At 41.6% G+C, this 22,598-nt stretch overlaps 1 protein-coding gene across 1 annotated transcript; it reads right to left on the bottom strand.

The window, feature by feature from the left end:
* Positions 1-3,927: 3,927 nt before the first annotated feature.
* mcm9 (minichromosome maintenance 9 homologous recombination repair factor) lies at positions 3,928-22,285 on the bottom strand. Its single transcript, XM_034150571.1, has 15 exons — positions 22,202-22,285; positions 19,424-19,611; positions 19,137-19,287; positions 18,151-18,257; positions 17,341-17,547; positions 17,168-17,249; positions 15,746-15,946; positions 15,516-15,641; positions 14,617-14,736; positions 13,841-14,015; positions 11,934-12,136; positions 11,011-11,214; positions 8,188-8,270; positions 7,442-7,587; positions 3,928-6,131 (listed from the first exon to the last, which is right to left on the bottom strand). Exons 2-15 carry the CDS (start codon positions 19,586-19,588, stop codon positions 4,553-4,555), a joined length of 3,549 nt encoding a protein of 1,182 aa, XP_034006462.1. The 5' UTR covers positions 19,589-19,611; positions 22,202-22,285; the 3' UTR covers positions 3,928-4,552.
* Between the last annotated feature and the right edge of the window lie 313 nt (positions 22,286-22,598).

Below are 22,598 nucleotides of genomic sequence, written 5' to 3'. Positions count from 1 at the left end.
GGCGAACAGGTTTAGTGTCCTTCAGTACAATGTTATGCTTTATCACATCAGTGCGTCCAGGTTTTTCTGAGAACAATGCTGGGAAGGATTGTTTAAGCTCACCCAGTTGATGCCACTGATCCAAACTCAGATGCTCCGGAGGGGCCTGGGGTTTACACTTCTCTCTGTGCGGCACCATGTCAGCCCCCTCTGCTTCCCACACATCCTCCTCTTCCAGCTGGACATCTTGGATCATCAGAACATGTTCTCCACCTGCCTTCTGGTTTTTCCTGTCATGATATTCTTTTAAAAGGTTTACATGCAACAACTGTTTGCACTTTCTTTCATCAGCACAGAGAATTTCATAGGTCACAGGGCCTGCCTTTCGGGTTACTGTATAAGGGCCTTGCCACTTGGCTAGTAACTTACTTGGGCCGGTCGGGAGCAGTATCAAGACTTTCTGGCCAGCTTTCAGCTCTCTTTCACGAGCACGTTTGTCGTACCACACCTTCTGCTTACGTTGAGCTTCATGCATGTGTTCTTTGACCGTTTCTCTGTAACTGTCCAGTTTGTCTCTCATCTGCAGAATGTAGGAGATGATACTGTTGGTTGTTGTTGCCACTGCCTCACCAGCCACCCAGTTCTCCTTCAGCACATCCAAAGGGCCTCTGACCTGTCTGCCATATAATAACTCAAAAGGGGAGAAACCCGTTGAAGCCTGTGGCACTTCTCTGTATGCAAACAAAAGGAACGGCAACCATTTATCCCAATCTTTGCCAGTATCATCAATACATTTTCTCAACATTTGTTTCAGTGTACCATTAAAACGTTCTACGAGACCATCAGTTTCAGGGTGGTATGGAGTTGTTCTGATCCCTTTAACACCAAGTTGTGAGTACAGTGACTTCATCAGATGGGACAAAGTTTGTACCTTGATCTGTTAAGATCTCTTTAGGGATGCCAACTCTAGAGAATAGCTCTACCAAACACCGCACTATATGTTTGACCTGCATGGAACGCAGTGGATAGACATCTGGATATCTGGTGGCGTAGTCACAAATAACCAGGGCAAACCTGTGACCCTTGCTACTCTTTGGCAGAGGACCAATTATATCCATGGCTATTCTTTCATAAGGTACACTCATTATTGGTAATGCTTGTAGAGGGGCTCTGTTTGAAAGTTTGTTAGGAGCTACAACCTGACACTCATGGCACGTTTTACAGTAATCAATTACCTCTCTGTATAATCCTGGCCAATAGAAACGCTGAGCAATGCGATCATAAGTTTTTGCCTGTCCCAGATGCCCAGCCCATGGCACAGTATGACCCACATGCAGGATTATTTGGCGAAACTCTTTTGGAATGACTAGCCTAGGTTTCTCTCTGTCTGCCAAATACAAAAGATTGTCTTTTATGATGAAGGGATCCCCAATTAGATTTTTCAGCCCCCCTGTGGTTGCATCTTCATCCCCATCTACTTTGCATGCTTTTGCAAATAGAGTTTTTAGAGATGGGTCATTCTCCTGACTCTCTCTGTTATCTGGGATTTGCCATTGGGGCTCGATGAGGGGAGTTACAGGGAGAGTATGCTCAGGGCATTTAGCCTTATCGTGATTTCTGTTTTTCTCTTGACGGCGCTGCCGCCTTGTTTTCTTAAGCTTACCACCCCCTTCACATAAATCATCATCTGCATCTGGTAAAGGTTCTAACCCCTTAGCCATAGAGCGCGTAGCTACATAGGAGTACGCGAGTGAGTTTTGCTGTACCAAGTGGTCTAAGATTGGCAAATCATCCCCAAGGATCACGTCATAAGCTAGGTGCTCTAACACACCAACAGTTAGCACAAAGGCTTGTCCTTCAACCACAATGGTAACATCCGTAGTTGGGTAATCCTTTTTACATCCATGAACACAGGTGATATTTACACTGCCATCACAATCAGTTATTGCATTGCCAAGTAAGCTGGACTTCACCAAGGTTTGTGAACTACCAGTGTCAGCTAGGGCTTTCACTGCTTGACCATTTACGGTGACAACTACCACATGTCTATGTGGAACAATTCCACTATCAGTTACATTAGCATGGTCATCACTTTCTGCACGGGGTACTGAACACAGCTCAACCGACTTAGACTTTCTTACTGGACACAATGAAGCCTTGTGTCCAGGTTGCTGACAATAGTAACATATAAAGTTTGTTTTTAAGTTTGCATATGCAGGTTTCTTACCAACCCCAGTGTCCATGCTCTCAACAGCTGGCCAACTGTGAGGTTTGCCCTCCCCATACCTTGGCTTCCCAACAGTCACTCTTTTCTTTGAAGGTTCCCTGTGGGCCGCTGCATACCGTTCTGCCAGATCTGCTGCTTCTTCTCCTGTCTGGGGATTGTGCTCCTTGACCCAGGTGCGGACGTCTGGATGAAGCACACGGAGGTACTGCTCCAAAACGATGGTTTCTCCCATCTCCTCCTTAGTACGGCTGCTCGGTCTCATCCATCTTTTGTAAAGCCCCTTAATACGGTTGTAGGTTTCTCTTACAGTCTCTCCCACCGGCAAAATGGTGCTCCGGAATCGCTGTCTGTAAGTCTCTTCAGTAACATTAAACTTCATTAACACTGCTGCTTTAATGGTGTCATAAGACTCGGACTGTTCCTCATCCATTCCAGCATAGGCCTCAAGAGCTCTTCCTGTCAACAAGGTTACTACTCTGGGTGCCCACTCAAATGGCTGCCACCCCCATGTTCTGGCCATCCGTTCAAACCGAACAAAAAAACTTTCTGGGTCTTCACCTTCTTTGAACTCAGGTATTCTTGGCTCACTTACATAGGGCCTTGCTGTCCGGATTGGTGGATCACTATCCTGCAGAGGCTGGATAGGCCAATCTGATAAGGAGACAGGCCTGCTAGTTTGCAGTGGATTGAATTTTCCATGTGGCCCAGGTTTTAGCAGGTGTGTTGAGGTTTCAGCTTGTAGCCTTGGATTATCAGGACGTATTGAATAGGGATACTGTTGAACAGGGTGCTCATAGTGTACTTCTGAGTCCCGCATTGACTTTGAAACCATGTCACCTCTTAATTGTTTAATCTGTTCAAAAAGTATTGTCTCAGTCTGCTTAGACCTGTGCACAAACTCTCTAATTTCTTCCATGAAGCTTACTGTAGAGAGTTCCCCACCTCCAGTATGGGCTGTAAACACTTTGGGGCGAACCACCGGCTCTTCCTCATCTTCTTCACTTTCAGTTGCCCCGGCTCCCTCAAGTGGTGCCTCTTCTTCCATTGTCCCGTGTCTTTTTTCTTCCTCCGTGTCTGGCAAGGCTGTGGCCCTTGTCTGACGACCTTTTCCACGTACACCTTTCATTTAGTCAGTCTGTCCTCAAAGACTCCTCACAGGCGTTTAAAAGATCCCACCACTGCCACCAATTGTTACAAAGTGAGGTGCAGGTGAAAGAACGATACGTGGAAAGAGGGTTTTCTTGCAAAAATAGACAGGCATTTTATTCTCAGCCTTCCACATTATTCCACAGAAACAAAAACTGCATGCCTGGTGCTGCGTTCACCAGCAAGGAACAAACACCAAATGCCCCCTCCCCTCTCTTCCCAACCACATTTATAGGAGACTGCCCGCCTTCCCAATCCAACCTGGCCAATCAGGTCATGGTTCTGAAAGCGGACTGAAGGGTTAAATACAAAATTAAACACTGTGGTCTACATTTAATACAATCCTAAAGGCTTAAGTAAATTCATAATTGCATCAACATAAACATTGTACCTTCAGAAACAACAAGTTCTGCTTAAAACGGATAGTTTTTAACCTAATTGACACTCATAAAATCACTCACTTCCTGACCAATCACGTCCAAGACTCCGCCTACTCATACGGCACACATAAGGAGTACTTTGGAGGCGTGCTCCCCCTTTGAGCAGTGACACAAAATGGCTTCCAGATCTGAACAAAGGAAATGGTGATTACTTTGTGATTGTGTGTTTTACAGACTGACAAATTAATCTAGATGCCCTTTACTAGTTTTTCTAGGTAAACTGTTTTTATAACTTTAACTGAAATAAAGACAACTCTGAAGAAACATGTACTACCTTTCTTAACAAACAAATTGTTAAGCCAAAATGTTAGTGAGGGAGTGTGTGCGCTTCATCGCAGTGTGACAGAATGAATCAATTGTAATCTCAATTAAAAAGAAAATAACTCGACCTCCATAACTCAAAACTTGGAAAACTGTTTTTTATTGGTTTTTCGTAAATGAACTCGAGTAATCGTGGTCTATTAGGTCATGAATGTTACTTACTGCAACGCTTAAAGGCTAATTACCATAGCTAATTCTGCAGCTACCCAAACACCTTAATCAAATCCAGATTAAGTAAAAGGCACTTTTCCTATAACAGTTCAAATCTGGCAAATCAAGAAAGGATGTTTAATTTAAGTATAATCTTGAGGTACTTGTACGTTACCTGATTATTTTTCTTTAATTCTATTTAATTTGCAGACATTTACATAAACCTCTATAACACACATAATAGGGCCTCTTTAATCCAACGGACACATTGTGACAGTAGCCTATGATTTCATGTTTTGGCTTTCTTTGTCACCTCTTGGTCCCAGTCAGTGTCGAGAACATCGTTACTGAGGTCGAACAGAGACGGCCCTGAGAACGGACTCTTGGTGCCGCCCATCTGGAAACACTTCCTCTTCTTCAGATTAGCGCTGCTGTGACCGTCACCAGGGCTGCCGGTCACATGGTTCGCAGCGCGGCTTTGTTCAGTGAGCTTGGTTTGATCCGTCCCCTGTCCATGTCCCTGTCCTGATGGGGTTGGGGAAATGCCCTTTACGTTTTTCGCGTTTACTACAGTTGTTATCTTCCTTAGTAAAGCACTGTGTTCGGGGACATTTCCTCTAGAATGTTCCTCAGCTTCTGGACTTGTGTCTTCTCTAGTAGCAGAACCTTTTCCCAGATCAGTTTGGGTTGTGTTTGTGGGTTCAGTTGCGCAGGAGAAGGAGAATCGTGAGAGTTTAGCCAGGGTGGAAGAGGCCACAGTGGACTTGTTTTGTCCTGATTCGGAAGTTTCCGGATCGTCGATGCAAGAGCTTGGCTTTAAAGGTGTGGAGCAAGCGAAGCTACCTACTTTAGTCTCATTACTACTGCCAACTCTCGACCTTTGCTCTGCAGACACTCTTTCCCTCGCCTTACTTCTTTCCTGTTGTCTCCTGCTCCCATCTTCAGAAAGACTTTGGTTCTGTCTTTTCTTCTTCTCTGGGTCATCAGTAGTTTCTGGCTTCTGCTTGCTTTTGCTGCTCTCTGTGTTTGTGTGGAGATCTCTGAGGCCTGGGTTACAGGAGCTGTGGAACTCCATGTCAACGTTGGAGACTGTGTTACGATTTGGAACCATCTTTCTTGGTTTGAATGTAAAACCTGAGAACTTTGCATGCAGATCTTCACCTGCTCCAGCTTCAGCCGCCATCTTTTCCTTCAGTACAGTACTGATGTTTTGACTCACAGTCCGGTCACTTTTGTCCTTTGACAGGTTGTCCTGAACTACGTGTTTTGAGGGGCAGTTCTTACGTGAGGACGGTGTTGCGGCTGTGTGGGAATCAGAAGTGGTATCAGTCACATGTCCAGTCACATCTCCAGACACCACCCTCCCTACACACCCCCCTCCCTCTTCGTCACCCTGACGATGACTCAGCTCCAGCGCCCTTCTTTTGATTCTCAGATTCTTGGACACTTTCTGAAACACACACCCCAACGACTCCTCGTGTTTTTCTGTTGAAGCAGAGGTATTTGTTTCTGAAGGATTTGAATCAGCATCCTGATGTAATGATGAGTCAGCGTTACTCTGAATGACCTCCTCAGTTTGACAGTTGGTCTCTTTGCTGACTGTGGACATGTCTGACCAGCTGGAGTTGGGTTTTCTGTTTGGGATTCCTTGAGTGGATGTTATTATGGCCGAGGACGTGCCATCTGGCGACGATGATGACGCGATGGAGTGGAACCAGTCCAAGCCAGTTTCCCCCGTGACATCATCCTGGTTACTGGTGGTGTCATGGCAGTGTGTTTTGTTCATGGAGTTTGTGTCTTTGAGTTGTTGTCGGTCATTATCAGTTGGAGGATCAAACTGGGAGGCCTGGGAGGTGTTGCTATTCAGCCTGGTGAACAAAGAAAAGGGAGAAAAGTACTTTGGCGTGATAAAACAAATCTATTTCAGCAAACTCACCCCAAATAATCTAACTGAATACACATTTAACATGACAATGCCCCACTGCACTAAGTTGGCTGTACACTTCAAACTTCACAAATGACCATGGTGGAATTAAAGGGATACTTTACCTTCCAAATAACCATTAACATACAGTATCATGTACCCATCATGGGATACATTGAATCGTTGAAGAAAACTGTTTATCTCACCCAGGTTACTTTTATATAACCCTTAGAACTTTTGAAATTGAAATCAAAATGTAACTTTTGAGTTTATGATAAAAAAAAATATGATTTATAAAATAAATGTTAGAAACTGTTAATGTATTTAATGTTATCCAGTAGATTCATAATGGGATTCCTGTTCTGTAAGTGTGTGTGTGTGTGTGTGTGTGTGTGTGTGTGTGTGTGTGTGTGTGTGTGTGTGTGTGTGTGTGCGTGTGTGCACAGACTAACCTCAGGATTAGCCATTTTACTGTTAAATGCTAAACTATGGCCCGGTCAACAGATATTTTCTGTAAACACAACACACACAAGAGGCTCTATTCCTCAGTGAAAAATAGAAGAGTTACTAGAAATGATTGTGTAAACATGTAAAAAGTGTGCAATGTTCCCAAATGTGTTTGTGTGTACCACCTTTGCATCCCATGTAGCCTCTTTAATGACACCTGACAAAGAAATAATAACATCACAAGCCAAATATGTCGATGTCCCTGCCTACACACTGAAACCCCACAGCTAAAGCTCAACTCTCACTTGACTTGTGCAGGTCTCATTCATCCAGTCCTATGCTAACTACTTCCAGAGCATATTCAGTTTTTTGTATTATTTATTTACCTTGGAGATTTTTAAGTAAAGCAACGTTTTCTTCAATAATTCAACGTAACCCAGGATGAGTAATTGATACAAATGGTAATTGTATGAGTGAGCTATTCTTTTAAAACAAAAAGATACATTTACAAGATGAGAATAATAGAGTAGACTGGCCATGATCAATGCATAATATATTGGGGATTTCTCTGCAGCACCACAAAACTGTATTTAAACACATATTTAGCCCTACAAATATTGTGCTTCGTGCTATTTGAATATTGCATTTATATTGCAATCATGTTAATTTAGCAGGCCTACATGGAGGAATAAGCCATTTATTTCTACTCTTTGGAATTTCTTGACGACAATCAAAAGATTGGAGGGGGGGGTAACCCGACATGACTATATCTGACTCAACAGGAGGAGTTGTTGGTCGGTTACTCACCTGGCCAGTCTGTGGCTCTCCTTCTGGAACAGCAGGTGCAGGTTCAGCCCCTCCAGCAGGACCTGACTCTGGACCTGATACTGCTGCGTGGGGGAGTCGGGGAACGAGGTGAGCAACGCGTTGACGTTTCCCAGCAGAGCACCGCCCTGACAGAGGAGTGCATCGTGGTGGAGACATGGGCCCAGAGAAAGATAAAGAAATGTTACTAAAGTCACAAGGCAGTCCAATCCATGTTAATTGTCCCACCGTATTTCATATCATAGAGGCCAGATAAAGAAACAATATTTGTTACATATGGGTGGTACAAAGATTTAGATAAAGGCTCCAATTTCATGAAGTGCAGATTTAAAATGTCAAACATGGGCTGACAGAGAAATCTATTTAAATATTTTAAAGAAGATATATTAAAATGATAAATAACAAATGCTACAGTTTAAAATGTGTACAGCCTGGAAGCTGACCCGTCTCAGCACCATAAGGATGAAACAGCAAATACAAAGTCTATACGTTTTCTGTTGTCGTTGAAGAAATCAGATTGTATTGTTTAGAATTTGAAGGCTTTGTGCTTTAATTGCTGCTCGACACTCTAATTGTACTGAATTGTATTGCAAAAAACTGAATATTATTCATATGGGACTAATACATTGCTGCCATTGTAAAGCGTAAAACCAAGAGCTTCAAATATATAAAGCAAATGGGTGAGATGATATTTGTGATTATTTGTGTAGCAGAGTAGTTGATGTTACCTGCATGGAGCACTCCATGACAGAGACGGCCATGACAGCGTCCTCGATGGTGACCGTCTCTCTGAACATGAGCTTGGCGTGGGCTGCAGGTGAGAGAACAGTCCTGTCAGAGTGCTGCACTTCAGCTGCCTTCACTTATGTTAACACATTTTTGTTCAGAAGCATTTTGGTTTGCCCTAAGAAACTGTGTGCTATTACATTTAAACAGATACAATTGTTTTCTTTAATACACGTTGTTTTCTTAGTAGTTACATTAAAGGGGACCTATCATCAGGGTTCTTACACCTTTTCCAAAGTCAAATTCAAGCACTCTTCAAGCATTTTCAAGGTGCATTTTCAAGCTTTTCAAGCATCTTACAGCTGTTGTAAATTACATATTTATATACACATACTTATACTCAAATGATTATTTCCCTACCTCACATTAAATCAGATGTTCCTTATGCTATAAACAACCAAGGACTGTTGACCTCTGGGTGAGTGCTGCTTCCTACCTTCACTGGACTTACTAACAATGGCTAATCCCAAACTGTACTGCTTTTTCCTTGCGTTATTCGCCGCCTCCCTACCCCCTCTTGCGCATAACAAATGCAAACCGCCACTACTATCATGTGTGATTATGAGGTCTCTACACAAGATGATTACGTTACATTCCACTGTCAATGTGCACACAAAACAAACTAGGCATTGTGACTCACTGCCAGCTCTTGGCCGTGCTCTGATTGCATTACTACTGATGATATCGGGCAATGTGCATGTTCATCCTGGACCTTCTATTGTATGTAGCCCTAGTTCTGACCTGTGCCCTGATGTCAATCTTTGTCACAATGATCTGAGTTTCCCTGACTTCTGCTCTCGTAAAGCTTTAGGTTTTCTACATGTAAATGCTAGAAGCTTACTGCCAAAAATTGACCAGATAAAAGTACTCGTTCACAGCTCAAATCCGGAGGTACTTGTCATCAGGCCGGAGCGGAGCTGTTTTATGTAAAAGCGAAGCAATTAAGCGCGCTCCGACTTCTTTATTTTCTTTTAATCTAAAAAGCGAAGTAAAGCATTTACAATTTCAAGCACTTTATCCCAAATTCAAGCACCATTCCCAAAATTCAAGCACTTTTCAAACCTTGAAAACACCTCATACAATTTCAAGCATTTTCAAGGATTTCCAGCACCCGTACGAACCCTGTATCATACAAAATGCACTTTTGTACGTCTTTTCTACATGAATATGTGTCCCCGGTGTTCCAGGGAACTCACCAAGTGTCAGAAAACACAACCCTCTCTATTTTCCTCCATACCCAAATCTCTAAAAAAGGGGCTGCAACGGATCTGATAAAAACTGATCCAGATTTGAACACTGTCCTGACGTCAGGACGGTGGCGCTACGGCTATTGGGCCAACTCCACCAATCAGGAGGAGACAGCCACGGCCATTGCCGTTCGAAAGCGCTGGAGCCGCTGTAGTACATATGCCAGGCCTGTAGGTGGTGCTGTTCTCACTGAATCTGCCCTTGCAGAGCAGAGCTAAAAAATGTCAAATTGAGCGAAATGAGGCATGGCTAAAATGCATGATCTGTTTGGTATTTTGAAAAAAAAAAAAGTATAAATATGCCTTATATAGGTATGGTCCTACACTATATTATTCAAATATAGCATGATAGGTCCACTTTAATGAAAATAAATGTAGCACAGGTTTCAGCATTCACCATAGTGGTGAAGGAATGAGTGTTTTTGGTTAGAAGCCTGAAATAAGGTCTGTGGTTGAAGAGGTGTTCATGCTTTGTTCTAGGACATAACATATGTCAGTAAACGCCCGACTGGTCCATGTCTGAAGCTTTTATGTATATTATAGGTCTCAGATATATACAAACATGTCTCTGAAGTGTTTGGCTCCAAACACCAAACAGATCATTGCAGCATCCCATAATCCCCTCTGTTTCAGCCCTGTTTCCAAAGTGCTGATTCTCTGTCTGTTCCTTTAGATGAAAATAAGGAGCCCCTCCCCACGCCCCTCTGAGAGATATTTGGTTAAAAAGAACACCATGGTGCTCTAGGAGGAGATTCAGGTGATAAGGTGTGGGGGGGGGTTACCTTGGTTGGTTATTGGCTAATGGTTACACAAGCCAAAACATCGTTATGACATCATAAAGTGGATAAAATCTGATCAGCTCATTTTCAGACAGGTTTTTATATAAATGGATCAGGAGAAAAAGAGAGGGGGTCTTTGTTCCTGAATCTTTCAGAATCTCTTTGCACAGAGGGGACACATGTTGATGTATAAAAGACATGAACAAGTGGATTTTGCATAATAGGTGACCTTAAAAGGGTGTTAAATAACATTTGGTGATGATTAATGGTTTGTGTGTTCATGTAAGAGCTGTTAAAACAGACTGGTCAAATTTCACTGGGAACACCAAAGTAACGGCCCGTCCACACAGCAGCGTGCGTTGAAGCTTGCCGGCGGGGGGGGCTGAAACTCGACCGACAACCAATCACATGAATCTACCGCCCCGGACACACAAGCACGCGGTTTGATTGGCTAGAGCTTGTAATGGCATATGATTCGATTGGCTGGCGCTTCCGCCGAAGCTTCAAAAGTTGAACATTGCTCAACTTTTGCAGCGAGCTACGCGAGCAAAGCTACGCTTCGCTTCCCACAATGCAGTTCGGCGAAGCGTGACGTCACCCCATTCAAAGTGAATGGGCAGAAGCGTTGAAGCTTCAACGCACGCCGCCGTGTGGACGGGCCGTAAGTGGGGAGAAAGGAACACGACAGGAGGGTTAAGAATATCTGGGTCCCAGTGGAGTCAGGACCCCCCCCCCTCACCTTCTGCCAGCCTGCTGAGGCTCTCCAGCATGCGGATGGTGGTGCGAGCGGCGTTGCGGCCGTCGCTCTGTCTCTGCAGCTGGTAGTAACGCGTCAGGATGATGTTAGCGTCCTCGGACATCTGCGGCTGTAAGCGCTTAATCACACAGAAATAAGCCTTGATCTTCTCCATGGACCACAGACTGGCCCCCTCAGCAGGAACACCTTGTGATTAAATGCACAATAACAACAATTCAATTATTAACCTTTCTGTTGTCCTGGGGTCAAATGTTGACCCATTTCCAAATGTTGTTATTAAAGGTGGGGTAGGTAATTTTGGAGAAACCAGCTCGAGATCGCTAGAATTTGAAAATACACAGCAGGAACAAATCTGCCACTTCCTTACAGAGCCCCTCCTCCAACACACACGAACGCGCACATGACCAATGAGGGCACGAGATAAGTTTGTGCACAGATGGAAGGCTGACAGGCAGATAGGCCATCCAGTTATTTTAGCCGGGCCGGCTAAAATGATTGGTCGTGCTTTTTACAGTACTACGGCTTCCACAGATGACATTTCTTTATGGATTTTTTGTCAAAGCACTTAAGATATTCATTGCTATCGGGATGTTAAGAGCATTCCATGGAATATAACAAAAAGTGTATCTCGAGCCGGTTTCTCAAACTTACCTACCCCACCTTTAAGTCAAAATGTGTTTTTTTCTATCCAATTGCCACAAATTACATGGATGGTTCCATACTACGTTCTTCACAAGAAAAACGAATAATCACTGCTTCGAGTGAGTGTTGTTTTATTCAAATCATAGCCTCTGTGGTCAATTTTTATTGAATTTCTATATCAGTCAGTCATTGTTCATCAACTCTTTTCCTCTTCGTTATTGCTTTAATCATTTAGTTGTCAGATGGCAGAGCCGTTCCTGTACCTTTCTCCTCCAGAATGAAAGAGGAGATGACGCGGTCCCACTCTGGGTTCCTGGTGTCCAGCAGAACCAGCACCAGGTCGAAGCGGCTGAGCAGCGGGCTGGCCAGCGCCACGTTCACTGACAGCGGCTCGTTGGGGTCGTAGCGCCCCTTAGGGTTGGTCGCTGCCAGGATGCTGGTCCGAGTGTTCAGCTTACACACTATGCTGCAGAGGAGAGAGTGGAGATATAGAACAAACAGAAAGGTCAGGCTTAGGGTTGATGCCCGTCCAAACCTTGCTTACCAACCATATTTAAGTTTTGTCGAAAAAGGGTAGTTGTATTAAAAACTGATTCGGACAGATTTCAGTTTTTCACAGTGGTATAAAATAACTAAGATTTACTCGATTACACTACTTAAATACAATTTTGATAGACTTGAACAGTATTTCAAATGTTTTGCTACTTAGTACTTCTACTCCAATACAATTCAGAGGTAAATGGTGTACTTTGACTCCACTACATGTATTTAGTACCTTTAGTTACTTTACAGATCTGGATGAATGATGTGAAATATAAGCAAGTGTTAAATCAGACTTTAGTTCCACCTGGAGTAAATTCACAAGCTACCCTGCAGTATACAAAGTCATTCAAACTAGCTGCACCTTTACCAGCTTTGAGAACACTTTCATGATCAATCATTATAAAACATATCATATATATTATTCTGAAATGGACCAATCTGCACAATGACTACTTTTACTGTCGCTACTTTAACTATATTTTGATGATAATACTTTCCTACTTTTACTTGAGTAACATTTTGAATGCAGGACTTTTACTTGTAACAGAGTATTCCTACACTCTGGTACTTCTACTTTTACTTAAGTACAAGATCTGAGTACTTCTCCCACCTCAGATTTTTAATATGACAAGTGTATTTCTGGGATAATGTTGTAGAGGCATTGGAGGAATGTAGTCTTTATCTGTGACTAAGTTACATCATTGGTAATGTGTTTTTATTACATGTACAGCACTTTGGCTCGACCAAAAATCGCTTTTAAATGTGCTTTATAAATAAAACTTGATTTGATTTGATTTGATTGGTTGAATTGAGTAAGAACATTGCACCATCAGCTGTTGCTCTGTCATAATATTTAGGTGCGACAGTGTTTCAGCTGGTAACTAGTGTCCACAATCAATCACCTGATCCACTTCCTCAATACACACCCGGGTGTTCTCTTTCTGTAGGCCAGTCAAATGTTTGATTTTATCCATCAATGTTTCAAACATGATCAAATCTTGTAGTCGTAAGGGGTAGACGCAGTTTGGTAATGTAATCATTTTAATAAATGGAATATGTGAAAAGATAAGTATAGTGTAGGTGTAGCTGTGTAGTTAGTTGCAGAGAGGGGTTGCTGTGGCCCAGGGGGATGTGGGCATCTACCAATGGGAGGCTCAGTGGTTCGATCCTCAGTCCGTGCAGTCAACATGTGAAAGAGTCTTTGGGAAAGATACTTAAACTCCATGTTGTTCTCGTAGGCATTTCTACGGTATAGAATGGTATACAGTATATAGTGTGTTTAAGTCGAATAAAAGCGTCAGCTAAATCACATGTAATTTAATGTGTTGACAAGCAGATGACAAATGTTCAGTTAAATTGTCAGCAAAGTTATCCAGAAGAAACACTCTTCATACAAATCTTACATAAAATGTGCTAATCCTCCCTTGCCATACAACATGTGACAAACTAAGGGAGTTGCTATCGGTTTGAGTGACCATGTTATTAATCATCATGATATTTGGGGCCTTCTGGTTGGGGGCAGTATGACACTGCTAGACCTTATAAACCTTGGAAGCACTAAACCCCATAATAACCAGATGCCTGCGGGGGTTCTTTCTGTGAGTGTGTGTATGTATGGCTGTCCTACCCAGCTTTGGCCACACTGATAGACTGCTGCTCCATAGCCTCGTGGATGCTGATGCGGTCATGTTCCTTGATGCTGTTGAACTCATCGATGCAGCACAAACCTCCGTCCGACAGCACCAGGGCTCCAGCTTCCAGGTGCCATTCTCCTCCATCCTTCACCGCTGCCACAGTCAGTCCTGGTAGTGTCAACACATTCAGTCAATCCAGGTATACATGTCAGGAATAATGTCACAGCTGGATCTGGAAAAACTCCATGCTTTTATCTTCAGTAGACTCGACTACTGTAATGGTGTCTTTACAGGTATCACTACAAATGGTATTAGAACGCCGCTGCTCGAGTCCTCACTGACACTAAGAAAGTGGATCACATCACTCCAGTTCTGAGGTCTTTACACTGGCTTCCTGTCTGTCAAATAATTGATTTCAAAGTACTGCTGCTGGTTTATAAAGCATTGAATGATTTAGGCCCAAAATACGATTCTGATTTTCTGTATTAGCTTGTTTTATGTTTATTGTATTCTCTTTGCCTTTTAATGACTGATTTTAAATGCCTTTTTATAATGTGTTTCCGCTGCACTATTTCTTAATGCTCTTTATGTCTTTCATTTTTGTAAAGCTCTTTGAATTGCCTTGTGTTGAAAGTGTCTATAAACAAACTTGTCTTTCATGAAATGATGATTGGTTTGTATTTTAACTTGTAAAACTCTTTATGTTATAATATCAGATCTCAATGACACATTCTTGATTAATAGCTAATATGAGACACTGAAAACCAACCTGCACTTGTTGATCCAATGCCAGCAGTGAGCACGGAGCGAGGCATGATCTTAGCGGCGTACTTCAGGAACTGAGACTTCCCTGTACCGGGGTCGCCCACCAGCAACAAGTGACACTCCCCTGGAGACCAGATCAACTTATTTTACAATGACTAACACCAACATACAGCAAATACATTTTCGAACACAATTTCCATATTGTCATGTCCAGGGGTTGTCATTTGTTGTTTCTTATTGTTTGTCAGTCTCCGGGGGGCGGATCTTATCTGATACGAGTCATAGAGAGAGGGTTCTCCCCAAATAGCTGTATACTCCATGTTGTTTTTAGTCCACACAGTGTACACCCCACACAGTGATTGGGTTTGATCCTTAGAGTAGATCTAATTAGCTGCTGAGCTAACCAACTAAGCTGAATGCTAGCATAGGCTGATCTCAAGGTTTACATTCAATGTATGTTAGTTAGTCTGTATCAGTTACATAGCCCAATGGTTACTTACTTCATTTGAAAACCTGTGAAGAAAAAACATGTAATATTTGCACATATTTGCTTGTAATTGTGTAACGTGTATGACTCTGCGTTTAAAGCACAGTGTACAGTCGTTTCCAGAATGCAATAATAATTCTATAATAATTAATGAATACAGAAATGAATCACATTTGTGCTTTTTCGTTTTACTATTGTATCATCAAAACAAACTGGCTTTAAAAGTGTTAAAATTGTGAAATTGAATAAAAGTGTGATAGTTGTTATCAGGACTGAAGTTTGTTAAAATATTAACTTAGTGAAGATAATATTAATGAAGTCAGTTTTTTAAACAGACATTTGTCCTCTACCATCAGATAACCCTTTTTGTTAAGGGGTGCACAAGGGTTCATGTCAACAGGAAAGAATAGGGGTACCTCTGATCTTTGTTCCAGAAGAATCTATCCTCTGCACTCCGCCAGCCAACACCATGGCAACCGCCAGCTTAATCACGTACATGCCAAACACCTGCGGGCACAGACTCAACAAGACCTGATTCCTTCCTACAGAGAGAAAACAGAGAATAACATTTCATATAAGTGAACAAATAAAAATAATAGCTGTAGAGTGTAGACTTTTGAGGGATATGAGGCACGCTCTTTATTACCGGCTATGGGATCATGTTGGTAGTTTTTCCAGAAGTCTTCAAACTCTTTCTGAACGTCCTTCATGAGCAGAGCATTGGATGCCTGCTGGTTGTTCACCTCGATGTTGTTAGCTTTGAGCACCAGCTCCACATCACAGCGGGCCGCATCATAGAAGGGCTTCCAGCGCTGACACATCACCCCGTAAACCGTCACATCGTCTCCTGAGAGCCACACAGCACACAGTTACTGACCAGAGCTGGGAGAAGTACCTAGATGTTATACTTAAGTAAAAGAAGAAGTACTAGAGTGTTCTGAATACTCTATAATTAAAAGTTCAGCATTCAAAATGTTACTCAAGTAAAAGTATAGGCATCAAAATATACTTAAAGCACCAAAAGTAAAAGTACTCAATTTGCAGATTGGCCCATTTCAAAAGTATATATATTATATGTTTTAATATTCAAAATGTAGTCATATTAAGGAAGAAGAGTGTAACCTATGTATGAGAATGTTCTGTTTGGGATCACTGTCAGGTATTTGGCGAGGTGATTGTGAATTTGGCTGCCAGAGAACTCACAGCTCCATCGTTTCACTTTTGATAACTGGACTTATAACTGGACTTTTCTTCACCCTGTACATTCTACATTTATATTTAATTTAATATGCCTTTCCTTGTTCACTTAAAGTGGACCTATCATGCTATATTTGAATAATATATTGTAAGGCCATACCTATATAAGGTATATTTATACGTTTTCTTTTTCAAAATACCAAACAGATCATGCATTTTAGCCATGCCTCATTTCGCTCTATTTTGCTCTCCTCCACCCTGTCTTTGCATGCACTGCAGCTGACCACGCCCCCCTGCAAAGGAGGGGGCCGAGTTATGAGCGTCATGTTACCATGCTGTTACCATGCCACGGCAACCTTTCATTCCCCTGATAGGTCAGCTCCTCCGTCCTTACATCAGAGAAATGTTCAAATCTGGATCCGTTTTTATCAGATCCGTTGCAGCCCCTTTTTTAGAGATTTGGGTATGGAGGAAAATAGAGAGGGTTGTGTTTTCTGACACTTGGTGAGTTCCCTGGAACACCGGGGACACATATTCATGTATAAAAGTGCATTTTGCATGATAGGTCCCCTTTAAATGTAAATACTATCCTACTTATATCGTGTTAGCTGTAATTTGGCCCTTCTTAGTGTTTATTTGTCAGACTATAGATTTCTATCTTTCACGGTCATCTTTCAAGATCTTTTAAACGATGTGCAATGCCTTGTTTTAACATGCTGCTGTAACAAGAACATTTCCCAATTTGGGATTAATAAAGTATATCTTATCTTATATTCATTTCCACATAGCCCCAAGGCTGTGTGGAGGAGCTGGTATTATGTGTCATCTGTCAAACTTTATTTACAGTGTTCACATTATTTACGGTCCTTACCAGATTTACAACTGTCTACAAGGTCATCCTCCAGAACCACCACCACGGACCGAGGGATACTGCCCACCGACAGCCTCTGCACCTGTAGCGATGTTGTGGGGGGGATTAAAATCCAAAGACACTGCAAATGATTGAGATGAAAGAAAAAGCAGTAACATGTGAATCTGTCCTACCTGCTCTTGGATCTTGATCTCCTGGAAGTCCCTGCAGACGGCCGGCTCTGACCCGCCGGACAGACACATGAATTTGAACGATTCACATCCATCAGGACTGGGACAGGCCGACGGCGGCACAAAGGTGTAGAACTGGTCAAAATCTGCCTGCGCCGTGAAGACGTGGCGACACTTGGAGCACATGTAATCACGCTCGTACTCCAGAACCTTTGAAAAAAGGGGGACAGATTTTTGTGAGCTCAAACAAGTGTGTGTGTGTGTGTGCGCGTGCGTGCGTGCGTGCAAGTAACAACAACAGTTAGGTTAGGTTATTTTTGCCCAAAGACAATTGGTGCTATAACATTTAAAGAAATAAACGTATTAATTGAAACATATTATTTTGTAGTAGTTTACATGAAAAAAATGAATAAAGCACACATTTCGGCTATTTTAAATTATAATTTAGAGTGCAATTTACCACATCCACTTCTTTATTCACAAAAAATACATAGACTATGTCAGTAAATACCCCACTGGTGAATGTCCAAAGCTTCTATGTGTCATAACAACAGTGGTTGCTAACAAGCGACTAAATGAGACTGCTCTCACACCGAACATTAGCCACCTTTAGCTTAGCGGTGGTGATGCGCAGCCATGCTAACGTGACAATGCGCCGTTAGCTTTTGACTTCTGTCGATTGCATTTCCGCTTCAAAGATCACAAAGTGGTGTTAATATGTGGAGATTATCCTGCTGGACGAAACGTGACGTCATCACTGCACCACTCGATTACAGCAACTTGGTGAAATCTGAAGATGTGACATGCTGTTACCTTGGCAACACTGGTGCGTATGACAGTCCCAGTGACAGACAGAAAGTGTCCCACGTCTCTAGACCTGGGAATAGTGTCTCTGGTCAGCTCTGGACACACCGGGAGACCTGGAACACGTAGCAGAGTCAAAGAATAACAGAAAGGTTTCATTAACTCATTCAACAGGAACATCTGAATTTAACACCATGACATTTCTAAAAACACTAACAGGCATCAATTCAATTACTCATAGTTGTATATATATACCTTCACCTCATGTGAACTCTCTATCCTGTGTTTCAATCTTATTCGTGTTGCTGCTTAAACACCTGAATTTCGCTACGGGATCAATAAAGGTTTATCTTATCTTATCCATGTAAAGATTAAAACGTGCCCCAGAGACAATGTTTAAAAAATGCGATAAATACTTAGCCAAGTTAGTTATTAAATCATTTCCATATTCTCATTTTAAATTCTTTTAGGCTCTTGAAGGACTTATTTTGGCGAGCTCATGCTTGTGTTTTATTTTATTTCTTTTTCAACTAATGTTATATTAATACAGACAATTTAACAAAAAGGTTACAAGAATACAAAGTTAGTTTGAGGTTGAAAAGCAGAAATACAGCTTATAATGAATAACCCCTCCTTTGAGTTATCCAATTTCATTGTTTTTGGTCAAAGGCCTCAAATATTATAGCAAAAATAATGACAAAAGTAATGTTTTATTAATGAAACCTTTTTTGTCAGCAATCATCTAATCGTGAATAATCTGTGTTAATGCAGTTTTGGGCTTTAATGCACGTTTCCATTTCAAAGCATGATGCTATATCCGTAACACCAACAGCTAACAGCTAGTCATTTCTAGTCTGCAACAAAGTACACTGCATAGGAATACATTATTTCGCCACAGACTGAAAATGAAGGTCAGAAGAGAGGAGAAAGTCATAGTATGTGATACTCTGCTAGCTCTGAGCAACACGTGAACATGATTCCGAGCAGTGTGTGACCTGTGATGCGGGCGTGAAGAGTGTGTGTCATTCCCTCTTTGGCTCGCTGCTTTGGAGAGGCTCTCTCTGATAACTCCACGGCTGTTTTTTGCAGCACTTTATCAAATATAGCCAGGACATCATTGGGATAGGCGTTGAAATAATCCCCAACCTGAGGTTTAATAGAGGGTGAGAAAGAAATGACCAAACAACAAAACATAGATTTTACATATATTTGTACATTTTGTTACGCAAACACTTCTCGATTTTGAACATAGTAGATTGTATTTGAATTGTGTTGACATTACCTCCATATTGGCTTCAAACAAAGTCATGGCGTTAACAACCACAGCGCGATGGGTCTCTTCATCAGAGTCAGCGAGTAGGTGGAGGATGTCGCCATGGTGATGCTCTGTCAGGTAGCTTTCAAACACTCGGCCAATCAGGGCTTCCTGATCCGGGCTTATCAACATAGTGACGTAACGTGATGTGAAACCTGGAAAATAGTCATGAGCAATGCAATGGTCAAGGTGTGACATTCATATTCCCCGTGGACATACAAATCTTAAAAATGCTTAACAAAGTTCATAACAAATTCATTAATGTTATAAATATGTACATGTCTATTCAACAATAAGATAACTGTGCATGGACTCTACAGCAGGGCTTTCATTGGAAATCAATATAACAATTATCTGGCAGGAATTTCCTTTTATTATATTAATATACACTCACCGGCCACTTTATTGGGTAAACCTTGCTACCGGGTTGGACATGGTAAATTTGCCTAAATGCATTGAGTTGCTGCCATGTGATTGGCAGATTAGATATTTGCGTTAACGAGCAGTTAGGTGTACCTAATAAAGTGAGTGTAGATCTTCTGTTTTATTTCTAGATACCTAAGTACCTAAGATACAACCCGTTTTGTCCTCGTGTAAACGGCACCTACAAAACGGGTTGTATCTGCTACTTTTCTCTCGCGTATAGCCCGTTCGTTCACACGAGGCCGACACGGAAACGCGGAAACGGACCCCGCAAAACGATAACGGGTCCCAAGGTGGATAGATCTGCAAACGGAACACTCTGGGGGGGGAAACGGCTCCGTGTGTACGCCTCTATACGATCATTTTCTGATAACGATGAAATAGCCCCGCCTCCCTCTCCCCACGTCTCCCTCTCCCCACGTCTCCTGCTCAGAGATCAGCTGCTGGGCTGTCAGAAGAGGGGGAGGAAAAGAGAGGCTCCGTTTATTATTCTTATATTATTATATAGAGTCGTTATCAATTTGTTTTAAAGCTCAATAAATAACAAAGAAGACCTCTGACCGGCACTTTTCTAATTTTGTCCGGAAGATTTAAACTTTAATGGACATGTTGACCGGCGAAAAAAAATGTTAACTGAAACTCTGCTGCACGGTCCCCTCGTCCCTTGGAAGAGGCGGAGAGGTGGGTGTTTTTCATCTGCTGGTGGACTACCGGAGAGAATTACAGCAGGAGCACACGCCGTCCACCGCGGAGAATAAACAGAAGGGCAACCATGGCAACCATGCTCCGGGGTCTTCTTCGCTGCTTTTGGTGTATTTTGTGGCGGCAGCAGCACCACTTACAGGCCCGGCATATGTACTACAGCGTTTCCAGCGGGTCGAGCGGTCTCGTGTGAACGGACACGTTAATTGAGCCGAATGCGTGTGAACGGAAGACTTTTTTGAAAACGAATTCGGTGCGTAAACGCAAACGTACCCGTTTCGTCCTCGTGTAAATGGGGCCTAACATCTCGATTAATTTTTTTTTTTCAAATCAAACCAAAATACCAATTTCCAAAGACATTTGGTTAAGTAAGAAAGAAAAAGCAACACATCCTCTCATTGCTGAAAGTGGTGATCTGCTGCATTTTTGCTAGAAATAAAAAAGTATTGTTTTTTTGCCAATGCAATTGCATCAATTTACTGACTTTAGATGTCAGTTTGAAAGAAAATATTATCAAAAACTACCCAATAAAAACGCTATGTCAGTGTTATTCAATAATATATTAGAATGACGCATGCTTATAATAGACACAACTTTGATTGTTATGGAGTATTTATACTATTGGTACTCTAACAATAAAGCATGAGTGATTTGATATTCCCTCTCTGGCATATGACACCGAGCATACAGTTTCAAGAATGAACATAACATTGCTCACTGCATAACAATAACATGTTAGATGTATTAACAGCTGTTGTTAATCACAGTGAATATATTTTTTAAACACACAGCAATGTGTGTTTCTAACAGAGGTTGGAAAAGTACTCAGATCTTGTACTTAAGTAAAAGTGATGGAGTGTAGGAATACTCTGTTACAGGTAAAAGTCCGGCATTCAAAATGTTACTCAAGTAAAAGTAGAAAAGTATTAGCATCAAAATATAGTTAAAGGAGCGACAGTAAAAGTAGTGATTGTGCAGATTGGTCCATTTCAGAATAATATATATGATATGTTTTATAATGATTGATCATGAAAGTGTTATCAAAGCTGGTAAAGGTGCAGCTAGTTTGAATGACTTTGTATACTGCAGGGTAGCTTGTGAATTTACTCCAGGTGGAACTAAAGTCTGATTTAACACTTGATTATGTTTCACATCAATAATCTGTAAAGTAACTAAAGGTATTCAATAAATGTAGTGGAGTAAAAGTATAATATTTACCTTTGAATTGTAGTGGAGTAGAAGTACAAAGTAGCAAAAATGAAAATACTCAAGTAAAGTACATTATCTAAAATGTTTACTTAAGTACAGTACTTGAATCGACCAGGGGTGAAATGAACTGATAATATACAGATTCAAATATCCAACATGTAATAATATTAAAGGTGTCTTTGATGAATGGTACATTGTAAATAATTATGCGCACCTTATCTGAAGTGTCTAATTAAAGAATAGTGCAGTGCGCACAATTTTAATTAGGACAACCTGTGATAAAAACACGTAACGTAAGTTTAGGAATGGAGCAGTTAAACGTATTTAGGTTAGCCACGCAGACTCTTTGTGGTAAAAACTTGACCTCAATATGGGCAACATTACTGAATACAAACAGAAACATTCACAAACCGTATTTTACAGGGCCAGGGACATGTCTGCGTAGAGCTCCTCATTCCTTCACCGATGTAAACAAACCACTTGTCTTGTATCGCGCGCACAGCTGTGGTTGGCTGCATTCTTCTTCTTTTGTTTTAAAGGCAGACTACAAACGAACTATGACACCACCCAGTGGACAGACCGGAGTATGTATTATGTGAAAGACCACTTTCTCATATATGATTACAAATATATATTATTTTAATTAAATGTTATTGTATTTAATTCTATCTAATTTCATTTCATTCAAGTTCCATAAAGCATTCATCTGCTTGAATCGTGAAATGTATGTCTTTATTTTTCACTGTACAATATTTAATTGTACATGATGTCCTTGTCTATCTTATTCTACTTATCCGATACAGACTCC

Source organism: Trematomus bernacchii, unplaced genomic scaffold (genome assembly GCF_902827165.1).
Source record: "Trematomus bernacchii unplaced genomic scaffold, fTreBer1.1, whole genome shotgun sequence".
NCBI classification, from domain to species: Eukaryota; Metazoa; Chordata; class Actinopteri; order Perciformes; family Nototheniidae; genus Trematomus; species Trematomus bernacchii.
This window is presented reverse-complemented; position numbering and strand designations above follow the sequence as displayed.